Source organism: Ostrinia nubilalis, chromosome 4, assembly GCF_963855985.1.
Source record: "Ostrinia nubilalis chromosome 4, ilOstNubi1.1, whole genome shotgun sequence".
Taxonomy (NCBI): Eukaryota; Metazoa; Arthropoda; class Insecta; order Lepidoptera; family Crambidae; genus Ostrinia; species Ostrinia nubilalis.
In genome coordinates, this window is record NC_087091.1 from 14,792,623 (window position 1) to 14,808,310 (window position 15,688).

The following is a 15,688-nucleotide window of genomic DNA, read 5'->3' on the forward strand; positions in this document are numbered from 1 at the left end:
GCATTGAATAAAGCTCTGTCATTGGTGCGTGTGTGACATTGTACGTCCACGCGCACTGTAAGACCGCATAGTAATGTTTGTGAATACGGACGTTTTAATTTTTGTAATTGATGAAAGTGCGTTGGTCCTTTGTAAAATCGAATTAAGACTTTATTTGTGTGTTAAAAAGAGAATAATAATAATTCTTCTCATAACAGAGTTGTTAAGGTCGTCAAGAGTCATAAAGTTGTTGTTGTTGACGAAGAGTCCGCGTCTGTTTGAACTGTTAATTAAATTAAATTAAGGTTAAAAGACCAAAAAAACAAAAGTTGCTTTGTAATTGAAAAAAATTGTCAGTTGAATTGACAAAATAGTGACTTCATCAGCTTGCATTGCCCTACAAAAGTCTCTTGACAGTTCATAAAAGTACGTCAATTGATTCTGCTGTCAAATACTATACTGGGTTTTTCGCAGTCAAGCTGTAGATTCTTTTTACACAATAGGTGCAGCGGTAGAAACACGAGAAAGATTTGAGTATTGAGTATTGAGATGGGCTAGTCACGTAATCTTTTTAACTATTTCTCTAAAGGCGGAGCTCCACGAAGGCAACATCCAGCCGGACCCTTCAGCGGACTACAAGCTTTACGACCGAGTGGTGTGCGTGGCGCGAGGTCTTAGCGTCCCAGCTGGTGCAGTTGGTACCGTCACTGCTGTGTATCCACCGCCTAACGCCAATACTGTGCGCCTGTCTGATAGGCTCAATGCCGAACCTACCTACCAGGTACTTAGTTATTACGAACCTATTAGTAGGTCTTCGCTGTTAAAAAACTAACGTTGGAATTTGCTAATGTGGTTATGCAATAAACGATTGAGTATTGAAACTGTTTTGGCAAATGTGTTAACAAAATTCTGCATATGAAATAAAAGAGCTGTATGTTTCTTTCAATAAATAAAAAACTTAAAACTCTTCTCTCTCATCTGGTACTACTGAAAGGCCTGCTATACACGAACAGTTTAAGTAGTTGGCTTGTAATAAACATACATGGACCGCTTGCAGTCATAGTCAACAGTTTGAAGCCGACATTGATAAATACTTGAGCTCACAACTGCTCGAGTGGTTCCGTGTACGTAGAATACTGTAGTTTGCTATGCAGTCGCAGCTTGTAGCTGTCGAAGAAACTATACCTCGCACAATATGCGTTTGAAAATTATAATCTGAAATTCTGATAGAGCCTATTCGACGATATTTCATGAATTAGTTACCTGAGAATCAAAATCATGGCTAATTATTTAAAAAATCTTACAGGTAATGTTCGACGAACCATTCCCAGGCGGTATGCACGAAGAATTATTTGATGAAGCGCGATTTTACAGGTTAGTAATACAAATCTTCGTCACTTGTATATCGATTTTGAAACAACAACAAATCTCACAGTTAGTCGAATATTCATTGGGTATCTGAAATGCTTTAGAGCAGTTTGTAGGTTAATAATAATGATAGTAATGTCATGTGTAGAAGTGCTTTAACTTATCAAAACCTAAGGGCCTATGCACACGTTTTAGTAACGCGCGTCAACAGTGCACTTTTTTCTTATAAACATGTATAGATTGAGTGTGACTTTTATGTTTATCGCGTATGTATCGTTACAAACGCGCGTCGATGGCGCGCTTAGGCTCTCTAAGAGATGTGCATTTCATCATCTAAGCGATCGCATGAGGCCGCAGTAACAATTGACTTCTAATCTCGATTTGCAGATACTAGAAGGGCTACAACCCCATATAATTAATGTATATTGTTCCCAGAATGCTGCCAACAAACATGTTGAACATTTCGTACGGGCGCAAGCTGCGTAACTCCGTAGTCACGGCCGCGCCTCCGTCACCATCCTACCACATCACGCAGCCGCCCACGCTACTACGCAGGGAAGACGGACACCACTCCGCGTTTGCTAGCTATAGGTAATGATAGCACATAATACCTGTAGGCCTAAGATGCAACGCCGCGATAAGCGGTTATCACGCCATTTTATCGATTTTGCCCGTACATTTTGACGTCGATAAAAGTTATCACGGCGCGCATCTTAGGCCTGCTGGTCGAGTTAACTGCGTACCTGGCAGCTGTGACGTCACATCGACGCTCTGGTACGGAGTCGAATTCCAGCGAGGTGCGCAATTTGCTCTATCGGGTAGTAGAGATGAAGACTCATACCGGCGCAAGCTGTGCTACTTTGTGGTTGCGGTCGCGCCGCCGTCGCGTCGTCCTCCTACCACATCACGCAGCCGCCCACGCTACTACGCAGGGAAGACGGACACCACTCCGCGTTCGCTAGCTATAGGTAGCAATGACGGATTAGCAAGCTGAAGTGGCAATGGGCAGGGCATATAGTACGCAGAACTGACGGCCGATGGGGCAGCAAGGTTCTGGAATGGAGGCCGCGTACCGGAAAACGCAGCGTGGGACGTCCACCTACAAGGTGGACTGACGACATCGTAAAGGTAGCAGGGAAGCGCTGGATGCAGGCTGCTACCAATCGATCAACGTGGAAAGCATTAGGGGAGGCCTATGTTCAGCAGTGGACGTCCTATGGCTGAAATGATGAGGTAACAATGATAACTTAACTTTCCCCCGAAACAAATGGCTCTAAATCCTGGTTACACAGGAGTTGCAGCGGTGCAAACGAGAGGTGGCATAAGTTCCAATATAGGTAACGATCATGGCACATAGAGATCAGACTCATACGGTCGCAAGCTGTGTTACTTTATAGTTGCGGTCGCGCCGCCGTCGCCCTCCTACCACATCACGCAGCCACTCACGCTTCTCCGTAGGGAAGATGGACTCCACTCCGCGTTCGCCAGCTATAGGTACGGGACTATTCCCACCTCTCGTTTCCACCGCTGCAACTCTTGTGTAGCCAGGATCTACAGCTTGACCGCCAATAAAAACCCAACCAGTGAAGCTCAAGTTTGTCCCGGGAGAAAGTTGAACTGTCATTAGATCCGCAACGAAATTAATCAGAAGAATATGGGAGGAGTTCGAAGTTGGTTCGACTTCCTACCAGTGCAAAGCGGATGACAGGACAAAACAAAAGTTTAATAACCACATCACGCAGTCGCCCACGCTACTCCGCAGGGAAGACGGACACCACTATGCGTTCGCTAGCTATAGGTAATGACGGCAGATCGTTTCAGAAAGACATCTACTGCTAAAGTCTTACCCTAAGGATTTTCACTATGAATGGTTCTGCGGTGCCCGCATCCAGTCGTCTTCCCACAAATTTCACCAGATTATCGGTTCACCTGCTTACACTACCGCTCCGTAGTACGGCACAGATATAAATACGATAGAGAAGGCTAGAATAGCCCAATGATGTAGGCGTCGGAATACCGATTGGAAATTCGAGGAATTCTAGTGCGATTTTTCAAGTAAATTCTGAATGTGCTATTTACGGATGACAGCATATCAATCTAAACTGCTTGATCTTTGTTTATTGTCATCGGTTCGACCCGACAGTATAATACAGCGTGTTTTATTGTTTCAGCCCTCCAACCCCAGAAAAGGCAGAGAACAAGCCGTTACAAGATGCCCACACCTTCAATAATGTGCCACCACCACTGGTAACTTTTACAAAACATATTTAAATATAAATAAATCTTTATTTTACTCACACAAATATCGAACAGAGTTACATAGTGAATGTATAAGATACGTTTGATGTTCATTCTTGTGTGAGTCTGATGCCTATGCTAGGTATTTAGTAAACCTGTAATACAGGTTGCTATTAGTTATTTGCATGTGATTATTTAACAGTGAAACGGTGCTAAAGGTATATTTACACCGTAGGACATGTCTCGTGCTTGCATTTGTTTGAGGAAGTACAACACCTCTCGCGCAGAAAATTTGAATGTACTATGGGCCACACTTCCAGCTACCCATTTCTGGTCATGTCGTCTCGTTCTATCGCAAAGAATCGCCATTTGATGAGAGTGAGAGAAAAAACGCAAATGTGTAGCTGGAACTGTCCACATTGTACCTTTCAGCTTTGACTTTCTATGGTTATTTCTAGCCCAAATGTAATCTCAATGATTGGCTATGTAACAATAATGCAGATATTTTGAACGATTTAAATTATAAAATAGACTGTAATTTGGTTACTTATGGAATTTACTTATTTATTATAATTTTCTGTACAGGATAATGGCACGAATTTGCTTAGGACTTTATTAAAAATTAGCGAAGATGAAGATTCATCCAAGAAAAAGAGTAATAAGGTAAGATACTAAAACATTTGATAACACATTACGTTGCTTACAAAGTTTTTTGCAAACAAAATCACTGTTGACGATTCACTATAATCCGTCAAAAACATAAAATACTTTTCTAGATTCTTTCAACACTCAAACAATTATATTTCCAAGTAACCCAACTTAAAGTAAGAAGCTAGTAATGTTTTATAATGTTTATTTATATTTCAGACAACTACTGATACAAATTGGCGAGCCAAAAACGACACCAGCTCGCCTAGCACCACCACAGCGCAATCGCAGCAGCCCAAGTAAGTGAAATAGTCAACGTAAAATGTACTCTAAACTGAAGACTTTAAAGACACCTTTACAATAGCAAGACACAATCTGGTAGGTTTTAAATAGCAAAAAAGTTTTAATTCAATACATCTACGTATATTAATATGTACACAAGTGGTGGTCAGAAAACGCAATTTTGTTGTTATATTCTAACGATCTTACCCGAAACACACACATGAACTAAATAGTACTGATTACTGATAAACTGTCGAACAAATAGCATAATTCGTACAACCATTTGCAACTAAAAAGCTTAATTTTTAATAATGGTACATGAATATCTGTTAATTTGCAAAATGTTTTGTATACTTTCAATGGCAAAGCGCCTATTGTAGTACATTCTTATGTTCCACGCAGCGATATTCATCCGTTTTGGAAATTGTTTTGTGGGTAAGAAGTTTGTGCGTTCATGTCGGATTCATTGATGAATCACAGGACATACTCCTCTAAACGAATTCGATGTATCGTGTACAGTGTACACTAGACCTAAAGGTGAGTATAGACTAGAGCATTTCTATGTAATGTAACAATCCATATAAAACTCCAAGGTGACTGACTGACTGACATAGTGATCTATCAACGCACAGGCCAAACCACTGGACAGATCCAGCTGAAATTTAGAATGCACTTAGATATTATGACGTAGGCATCCGCTAAGAAAGGATTTTACGAAACTCCACCCCTAAGGGGGTAAAATGGGATCCACGCGTACGAAGTCGCGGGCGGCCGCTAGTCTTGCAATAACTGGTAAAATGTAATTATGTCGTTTGGTTTGTGACGGTGACATAATTAATTAGACATTTCATAGAGCTGCTCGTTGTTCTGTTACAAGTAAATGCTGTAGTCTATACTCACCTTAAGGGAAACGGATAACATAACACCTACACATCGAATTAGTTTTTTGGAATAAAACACTGATACTGTATAAGCCGAGTACTTTACTAATAGCTCAGTTTTGCAATTGAATTATAGCTTGTAATTATTGCGTTATCACACATTATAAAGTAATTTCATAACGGTTTAATAAGTTCGTATTGAAATGTAAATATCGTTCATAGCGCTGCCTTGCAATTTATAGATAAATGAGTGCTTACAAAAATTAAGCACTTAATATTATTATCTTTATTGAAACTTGCTCTTGCTCTTTTCGCTCTAATACTCAGTTAACATCATATACACATTCTCAACATAAACTAAGCTTGTTGAGCCAATAAACCGCTTTTAGAATCTATTTTACATAAGTTTAGCTAATTTTACATAACAGAGTTAGCTTTATTGCAAAACGATTATAGCTTGCTAGCCTACATAATATCATTAGTGTTTGAATTAAGCTGAGTCTCCAGCGAGTGTTTTGTCCTACACAATCAAAACATGTCAATATTCAAAATTTTTGTAGGCAATTTTGTCGAATGTTGACATGTTTTTGTTGATTTTGAAGAGCAAAATACGTGTTGGAGACCCGGCTTTAAATAGACCCATAAAAGTTTTCATATTTGATATTATTATTCGATAAATATTCGTAAACTTCCCATAATAACTTGCTTGGTAGCAGTAGGTAAGGTATCCTACTATACAAAATAGGTTCCATTTGTTTATTTCTAGCCGTCTCGGGGTTCCTTCCAATTCAATCAAAAAACATATTTTAACAAAGCTTGATCATTGCAAAATTGTAAATGAATTAATTTTAAATAACATATTTCTTAACAGAACGCAACAACCATCGAATTGGCGTAAAGAAATGGCCACCAAACCACCGCCAGGGTTCTCGAACGAGTGGACGAATAATACTTACAAGGTAAACATTTGATAAGTAAACAACTTCATTTATAATGTTCCGGCTTTGAAGAGATTATTGATTATCAGTAATTGATATCATTGTCACTGCCAAGATAATGGCTGCAGTCAGAAACCCGCAAAGTTATAATATAAAACTACCAGAAATCGTCGGAAAACGCAGCGTGTGACATGAAAATCATTGGGGGAGGCCTATGTTCAACAGTATCTTGTTGCTGAAAGGATGATGATGATTTTTTTTAAATAATTTAGGCATTTTCAATTTATTTGATGTTAGGTACTACTATCAATATGCCATGCTCTCCTTAATTTAAAGTAACATAGTTAATTTGAAGTAATTTTCAAGTTCCTTCGTTTACACACTCACGCTATGTAGTGTTTATCATCTATTTTATTATATTGTAATTTTTCAGGTTATACGCGTTTTCAAATTAATCGGTCGATGTATACTGAGATATATTTTTAAAAGATAATAACGAAGGTTGGAAACGTTTTGTGAGAACCATTCTAACTAATATACATGACGTGTTTTGTTGTAATTAATGACCATTGTGTTGCAATTTGAAACATCCATTTCAACAAATACACGTATTTCTCTAATCATATTGCCATTTGCATGGCTTGTTTAGCATAAATTATGTTCACGAATGAAAAGTAGCTTAAACTCTTTAATCTTGAGGAATATTTTTATATTATTTCATCTCAATAAACATAAAAGTTTGGAGGGTAGGTGCGCCACAGCCTACAACCATCACTCAAGTTTTTTATAAGCACTGATTTAGCAATTTTACCAATTCAAAGTAAAAACCTACAGATGATTCCAAAGTTAGTGATAGTGTTTAGGTCTAGAATGAGAATGGATACTTTTAGAATAGATAGGTATCTTCAAATTACTGGTTTACATTGTCAATTACCCCATAAGAGCTTTCCACTAACACGGGACTATTCCCACCTCTCCTTCGCACCGCTGCAACTCCCTGTGTTGCCAATAAAAAACCTAAATAATGAAGGTAAAGTTTGTCCCAGGAGAAAGTTAAACTGTCATTGGACCCGCAAAGAATTTAATCATCGTCTAATACATAAATATTATTCCAGAACCAGCCACCGGTGCCCCCTTTCCCCGCCTTCAACCAACCTTTCCAAGGGCCTGTTCCTGGGCCCACTCAAATCCCATTCCCGCAGTTCCAAAACCCTCACTTCGCACGCAACCCTAGCTTCGGTTACCATGGCAACCAGGACTCGCAGCGCCAACATCACCAACAGGCCACCGTCCAACAGGCCAACGTCCAATACCGGCCGTATCAGCCCGGTGTGCCAGCCTTCCCCAAACATTTGCCGACGGTCAGCGGGAACAACATCACGCTCGGTCCAAGCTGGGTCCAAGGACAGGTACTATACTTCCATGTGATTTCTTTTAACCCTTTCCTTCTAAGGTTTGTACAAATAGCATCACATTATAATTACTTTTGATGTCTGAGATATTTAATACATATTTTATTTTATATCAAGTTCGATATTATGTGGAAAAATGACTCGTGTATATTTATGATAATAGAATAACGATGTCTAAGTAAAACTGCAGTAACAGTGTAACTGTAACATCAATTTCTTGAAACAAAAAGATGTCCCAGTGTACACCATATACCACATTTATAAAAGATTAAAAATGCACAAAATATTAAATAAATTAGCAGACATTTGACTGATCGTTGAAGCATTGAATGATTCCAGTATTCATTTCGTTACATAATAATTGCACTATTTCTTTTATTATACTTTTCATCTGTTTTTATTTTGTGAATACAATTTCCCATCAGTTGTCCGTGACCGTGATGCTATTTGTACGTACGTAAGTAATTCGCAGTTTCCAGTAGAGTTATACATTGGATTAAGCAACACACTTGCTGTCCAATTAAATCCAAGTTAATGAACACTAAGAACACATGGAATATTATTATTTGATGAGTAACTGGCCCAGAACAGATATTAACAGCTTAACCTTATATTGTTTTTACTGCTGCTAAGTTCTTCTCTTGTGGAGTGGTATGTAAAAACAGATGTTAAATATGTGTTCTATGTAAATCGATGTCGATTGATGTAAGATTGGCATTGCATGGAAATATATCGAAAAGAGTACGTTTCGATATCAAGCTCTGACTGTACTGCGATCTACTAATGTTTCTTAACCTTATAGCCTGCGACTAACTTCTGGTATGAAAATGTGACGGCACGACGTGACGTGGCGTAAATATGCTGCTCCAATACAAACTACATTATAATGATTGTGCACACAAATATGTATTGTGCAAAGATTAACCGCGGACATTCTGCCAATAGTTCGTGACATCCAAAGTAACCAAAAAGTAGCACAACCTTATTCCAAAATCGTAAAAAAGACGTGTTCCGAAAATTTTGGCTACTTTTGGGTGCTACGATCTATTTACCAATAGGAGATATAGTGAGTTTACGCCACGCCAAGCTCGTCGCTACTGTTGACATATCCTTGTGTTCCCTTCTCCTGCATGTGACAATACCTGTCATGACATATTTTTGTATTAATAATAATAACAGTTGGAAAGATACTATTGGTGTAAAGTAAATCTTGGATGTCAATTTGAGTCAATATTTCGTCATACCATAGATTTCGATTCGACATTCGACAAACTATTCAGTCAAACTATTGGCCCAAATTGAAAATCTAATTTGAGTATAGTTAGCCTCAAAATTGGTTGTATTATCAGTGTATTAACTGCCACGTAGTGTTGATTCCAATAGTCATATTTTCGATTGCAATAATTATGCGAATGCCTTTTTTAAAACTCGTTAAATGTCAACGCATTCGTATACTTTAAAAAACAGCACCAATTGAAATCAACACACAGTAGTGTATTGAACCAGCTAGGATTACAATATTCTATGTAATAATGTATAATTATTAAAGCCTGGTCCGTGAGCACGTAGAATTTTGTCCAATGACCCCAAGCTATCCATCCTTATCGCTCGCGCGTAATTATATTGCTGTCGCGACTGTGCGACGCGCGCCCGCAGTGAGTGTGCGAGCGCGACAGCAACATAATTACACGCGAGCGATCCTTTGCGTGTAATTATGTTGCTGAGTGAAAATGGGTAGCTTGGGGTCATTGGACAAAATTCTACGTGCTCACGGACCAGGCTTTAGCATGGCTATGGTTTTCGCGAATCCATCAATCTTGAGTTTGAATCTAATTATTTTGAGCATTGTTTTAGAAGATAAAGCCTAAATACACATTTGCTAGTATATCTATTCTATCAGACTATTATATTGTTATTGTCGCAAAATCCAACCTATTAACTCAGTCATGGTTTCTCAAACGTTATAGTTGTCATCCAATTTTCCGTAAGCGGTCCTGCAAATGGCAAACGTTCGGCTACTACTATTCTAAACGTCTAATTTGAAAGAGCCGTTGAAGACTTTTTTCTCTTAAATAAGAGAGTTTGAATGTGACAATTTTTATTGGGATCTCACATAGATTATTGAGAATCCTTGAACGTAATACAGCCAGCTTCAAATAGTTTGGTCACGAACCCAACCTTTGGGTGTCAACCCTAAGTAGCCAATAAGTTCGCAACGCGTCTTTGTTACAATTGAAATAAGATTGTGTTGTCAACTTTTTGGTCACTTTGGGTGTCACGAACTGTTTGATGCTGATTATAGTTAAGTATTTAGTTTGCTGTGCTATCGTCGTACCTATTCGTAAGCCTAACGATCTGTGGTGTCTCAGAACTTGCAGGCGGTAAAGCAGGGCCCGCCGCCGCCCAGCCCTGGGGCCAGGCCACCCGGCCCGCCGCAGCCCTTCGTGCCTCTGCAGGTGCAGACCAGTCGGAGGTGAGTCGATGACAGCGTCATAATAGTTGTTCTTCTTCTTCTTTTTTGATGATGTTGGCAATACACGTCGAGGTCGACTTGATTTGTGCCATTTTCAAGTATATAAGTGATACGAGTTACAAAATGAGATCAAGTAATGATATAATGAAGGATGATAGATGATACCCCTTCCCACCCTTTGAGTTTCAATAAAGTTGTGGTGCTTTACTGAGACCTCCTATGGACAACTTGAGAGAACCAGAAGAATCACGATGCACTGTTTTGCTTCACTTGCCCACACCCATGCACGTTCACGAACACTCAATGGTTAATAATCCACCATTATTACACATTAATAGTCGCCCACACACGAATTTGATTCCCGCTTCAGATTCCCGCCAAGAAGTCTAATAGTTGTTCTTTAAGATATTAAACTTTCGCGTTCCATTTCGATTAAAATAGAAAGACCACGGGTCTTAACGCGACATTTATTAATGAGTTACATTATGTACTCACGGCTTGAGCCGTTGATCTTTATCGGGGAAAATTGTATACCTATCCTGCGGGGACACGGATAAGTGGGACTCACCAAGTCAGAGGGAAAAGGAGTAACCACCAAATAAGCTTCGACTCTCCGTCATTTGGCTCAAAAGCTGAGGGATTCCGGACACAACCTTCACTACCACAGCCCCTCCCAGCGATGCATGCAATGCAATTTTAATCTGTGACAACCTCAGATCATAGAAAGAGAATAGATATGAAGTCGCGCGTAACTACAACGAGAACCAGTGTCCCCACATTTCCCCCACCACAGCTCCCACACACACATTCAACTGTGTAAAAACAAAGCGACTGAGAGTCTACGACAACATGTGCAACCGGCTTAAAAGTGCTGTGATTGGCCAGAAGGCGTGCCTTATGGCCAATCAATGGCCGCGTGACGTGACGCACACTTTGAAAAAAGCAATTAGAGAGAAGAAAGATAAAATGGAGTCGATAAGATATCGATACTTTAAATCCTGGGGGCTAGGCTCGAAATTGGTTTAAAAAATGCTTGTATGAAAACCTTTTTATTATTATACGTTATTATTATGTTCTTTAACGATTTTTGCATAAAGGAGTCAGTTCCATTTTGTATGGACGAAAAACTCAGAATCAATTATTGGGACTAAATGAAGTTACCTTATATTAATTTACCCCAACCAAAGCTCAATGTCGTTATCGATGGAGTATAGAAGTTATAGACTGACAAAGTTTGTATGAAAAGTCATGGGTTAAGTAGGTACTTGCGATTTTTACCAGTATTTACAATATTGGTAATATATTATTATTTACTTTAATAATAATAACAGGATCACTGTAATTATTATTAACTACTATCGCGCATTAACTTTTTAATTATGGCGAAATTCGTACCGCCTATGTTTATCAAAAATAATTCCTATATTAGGCTTTCAACTAGCTCTTATAGTAATTACATAGTTGACAGTTACTAATCCCTTCTACTATTGTTATTGTTTTTGTAAAAACTTAAAAATCGCAAGCAACTCATGATTTTTTCATTCAAAATTAGAAAATAGAAAATAATAATTTACTTCTATTTATCGATAATAGGAAACCGTATTAGAACACGAGCCCTGCACTATGTTACGACCGGCACATGCGGCCGTACTGTGTATTTTCACGCGTCAGTGGATATCGGAAGAAATAAAATACATTGCGCAGTAGTTACGCATGACATAAAGTGGTTGCTAACTAAATCGTCAATGTACAACGTGTTTGAATTTTTATCACCACTAATTTCGATATCGCAGTAAATGTCACGGCACTGAATTCGTTCGTAAAAATGTTTAGTTTTTTTTATTTATAAGCAAAATACCAATGGATTTGCAATACTTACATGTGGTAAATGACTTCATTGTTCCTGTAGTTCTTCGTTTCACTTATGTTATTGCACGTTACGACGCATTATCCAACAATATCTGAGAACATTTCCTCAGTACGACTGAATCGCGACTAACCTGGCGTCGCGGGCGATGTTCGTTTCTGGGCATATCGCGGAGACACGCGCCACGCCCCCGTTTCACATCTATTCCCTTCTATGATCTGAGGTGACAACCTTCCTCAAAAACGCAACGGAGCATTATCTCTCGCTGTTTTTATCCGGCTATATTCTTCAGGCCTTCAGTGCATCAAATTAAGACTTTTTTCATCTAAGCTGCAAATAAGTGATAACTAGAAAAGGACCACTTCATGATGCAGTTTGATTATTTTAGAATGTTTTAAGCCTGCAATGACCTAACTAACTAAATCAACGTTGAACACGGCATGCAACTGGATAGTCTACGATTATCAAGTCCTACTCAAAATATAATCAATGAATGAACATCGAGCACTCGAATAAATTGCTTCTATCAGTACGAGTGTGGTAAACACTTATGTCGGGTATGCCTCCTAGGAATTACCGCTTCCTATCCACGTCACTGGCGTCAAGTGAAGACAAATTCCTTGGAAAAGTTTCCCCACAACTTACCTACTGTCTGCGGGTTTTCAGTTCACACTACTTACTAACTATACAGAATGAATACAATAGATTACTATACAGGGTGAATGCAATGGATTATTTATTATACAGGATGACAGGGAAATCCGACCTATTCCTTGTTAGAGGTTGTATTCCAGTGAAGCAGGGGTCAAAACAGAATGAATTAAGGAATAGTTTTCCTGTCACTTTGTATACGATAATCTATAGGAATTTTATTTGTCTTACATTGGGGTTGGCGGAAAAAAGTGTTTGTAAGCGCTTATAAGCAAAATGGCGATCGCTAGGGCAGTTTTCGGCGAGGGCACGTTTGCTAACTTCAATAAATAATAGTGTTTCATTCACTGTTTTAGCAGTGACAGCGCTTACTTAAACAAAAGCGCTTCCAATAACTTTTTTCCACCAAACGCACTCATTAATTTTATTCTAATAGTTTTTCACTTTATTTCAAACCAGTGTCACGTACAAGAGATCGGTGGTGCCACTGCAGCCGAATGCGAGCGGCTCGTCAGTGCCGATCAATCAAGCTGCCGCGCAACCGCCGGCCTCATACCAGCCGCAGCCGCCTAACCAAGTAAGTACATTATACATAATTAGACTATGCTTATACAGGGTGGAAACGATAAGTGATCTCACTAAACTATTTCTAAACTATACACGATATCGAAAAAGTGGTTACTATTCCTGAAAGTGATGCTTATACAGGGTAGAAACGATAATAAAATAATCTCACTCGATTCTTTCTAAACTATACAAGATATCGAAAAACTGGTTATTGATCCTGAAAGTGCTTCACGAGCTCTATCAAACGATATCAATAGGTTACAGAATAAACTGGATCTAACCCGAAAATGTTTCCAGCTCTTCCATACTTTGTATAATGTCAGCTATCTGCAACTTCAAGATTGCTGGAGTTTTACAAATAATTCTTTGTATAAACAATAATGCTGTCGTTTCACACTTTGAATTTTTGGCCACCAAAATATCGACGCTTAAAATTATGACGTCATTCCACCGTCACAAAGTAAAGGCTTATTCAGTACGTAATATGGCGTGTATAATGCCGTTATTAGTATTTAGGTTTGTGATATAATATTATTTTAACACAAAAAATGTTGTTAGGTCCCACAACAGAAGCAAGACCCGGCATCCCGTCCCCAGAAGAAGAAAAAACCCAGAATCGCCGCGAATCTACCCTTCCAAATAGAGTAAACGTTATTTACCTGTATTTGCCCAGCTACAAAATAAAGACAATCGTAACGACCTACACACTGACATGGAATCGAATTCTGAAATGAATTTTATTGAAATAGACAATTGTAAATAAAAGCATAATAAAAAAAATAGAAAAATATTATCATCCAAAACTTAAGTATAGTCGGACGATACTTAATGTTTCTCACTAGAAATTAAATATACTCGACGGATCAAGTTGTACATTGTGTAAATATGGAGTGAATGCTATTTGAAATGTGATCAATTCGACTTTTAGTCTAAATAATCATCCGTCAATAGTTCCTCATAATCATATTTTGTTAACTTGAGTGAGATTGAACACGCACGTTATTAGGTTTATCCACAGGTATGGATAGATGCAGCATGTCAATAATTTTGTATGAAGACGAGTGTGGCACTTTTTAAACGTCATTAGTGTCATTTTAGCCAATTTTAGTGATTGCCGCAACGTAAAAATAATCGTATCATCGTACTGCAATCGCAAAGTTATCGAATGATATCGTGTGACTCGATTCGACAATTAATTAATTCCGATAAAACTGATATTTTGTTGGATTTATAGCTAGTCTGACTGTGGATTAAAATGTTTTGTAACGGTAAACGTCATTCTATATTATTAATTTTCTTATTAATTTTCAAATAATATTTTTATTTTTAATAAATGTAAAAATGCGTAGTTTTGCCAATACGTTTTCTTTCATAAAGCTAAGTCAGGTATCTAGTTTTGAAGATATTTCTAAACGACAAAATCCAGTGCCGTCGTATACATAGACGTATACTGCGATCACTAACTTCTTGATTTGTATAATTCGACGTTACACAGTGCACTCTGTCTTCCGCGATCACTGATGAACTTGTTTTATATTTCTTCTACTGCTACTTTATTCTAATTAATTATTTGTTACTTGTGCTGTTAGGTAATTACAATTCTCAATCCGTAAATAATTTCTCCTTTCTACTGTGTTCGTACTACTGTCCTCGTAAAATCACCGTAACCGATTGTTGTACCTAATCGGATTGCATGAACATCACTCGACCATGTATGTCCATTTGGACATATCGGAATGGCACGCTTTGACGAGCAACTTGCTGTATCTACTCTAATCCATATCTGTGGGTTTATCGGTTGTATTTTTTTGTATTTTGAATCAAAGAAACCTGAATAAAAGCATGTTTTTTTTGTTAAAAATCAACGAATCTCAAAATCTCTTAAATATAAGGAAAGTAATAAAGATTCCCAATGTAAACATTTGTTTCAATACATGTGGGAATTGTCGTATTATTTTAAAATAGAACACTAGAGATTTTGACATTCTAAAAAGTACAAACTGCATACATACTATTTTTATATTCATATTGTTGTCTTTCCAAACTGATATTTTTAGGTATAAAATTGAATTTCCCTTCGAAATGACATCAATGGTATGATTACCGTTACTAGATCGTAATTGGTTTGATGTAATGACTGGACTATTTAAAAATATCAAGATTATGTGTAATAAAGTGGACTTCCGAATTTACTACTCGTTTCATTTATTCACCTAAGGCTCTATGTACACACGCCCACACTGTTAACTATCCATTTCCGTTTTAGCTCTCGCTCTAATCAAATGGCGATTCTTTGCGATAAAACGAGATGACATGACTTTCAATGGGCAGTTAACACTGTTGGCGATAGTACGTACACGTTAGAGAATTATTCCTAGTTGAAG

At 38.2% G+C, this 15,688-nt stretch overlaps 1 protein-coding gene across 1 annotated transcript in view; it reads left to right on the forward strand.

The window, feature by feature from the left end:
* The window catches only part of LOC135071252 (5'-3' exoribonuclease 1), a 52,258-nt gene extending 36,762 nt beyond the window's left edge, over positions 1–15,496 (forward strand). The window contains exons 21-31 of the mRNA XM_063965037.1: positions 569–760; positions 1,286–1,353; positions 1,783–1,938; positions 3,519–3,594; positions 4,171–4,248; positions 4,453–4,532; positions 6,268–6,355; positions 7,450–7,758; positions 10,116–10,219; positions 13,197–13,314; positions 13,863–15,496. Of these exons, the coding sequence (XP_063821107.1) occupies positions 569–760; positions 1,286–1,353; positions 1,783–1,938; positions 3,519–3,594; positions 4,171–4,248; positions 4,453–4,532; positions 6,268–6,355; positions 7,450–7,758; positions 10,116–10,219; positions 13,197–13,314; positions 13,863–13,952 (1,359 nt within the window). The 3' untranslated portion in view covers positions 13,953–15,496. The remainder of the gene's footprint in view (positions 1–568; positions 761–1,285; positions 1,354–1,782; positions 1,939–3,518; positions 3,595–4,170; positions 4,249–4,452; positions 4,533–6,267; positions 6,356–7,449; positions 7,759–10,115; positions 10,220–13,196; positions 13,315–13,862) is intronic.
* Positions 15,497–15,688: the final 192 nt, after the last annotated feature.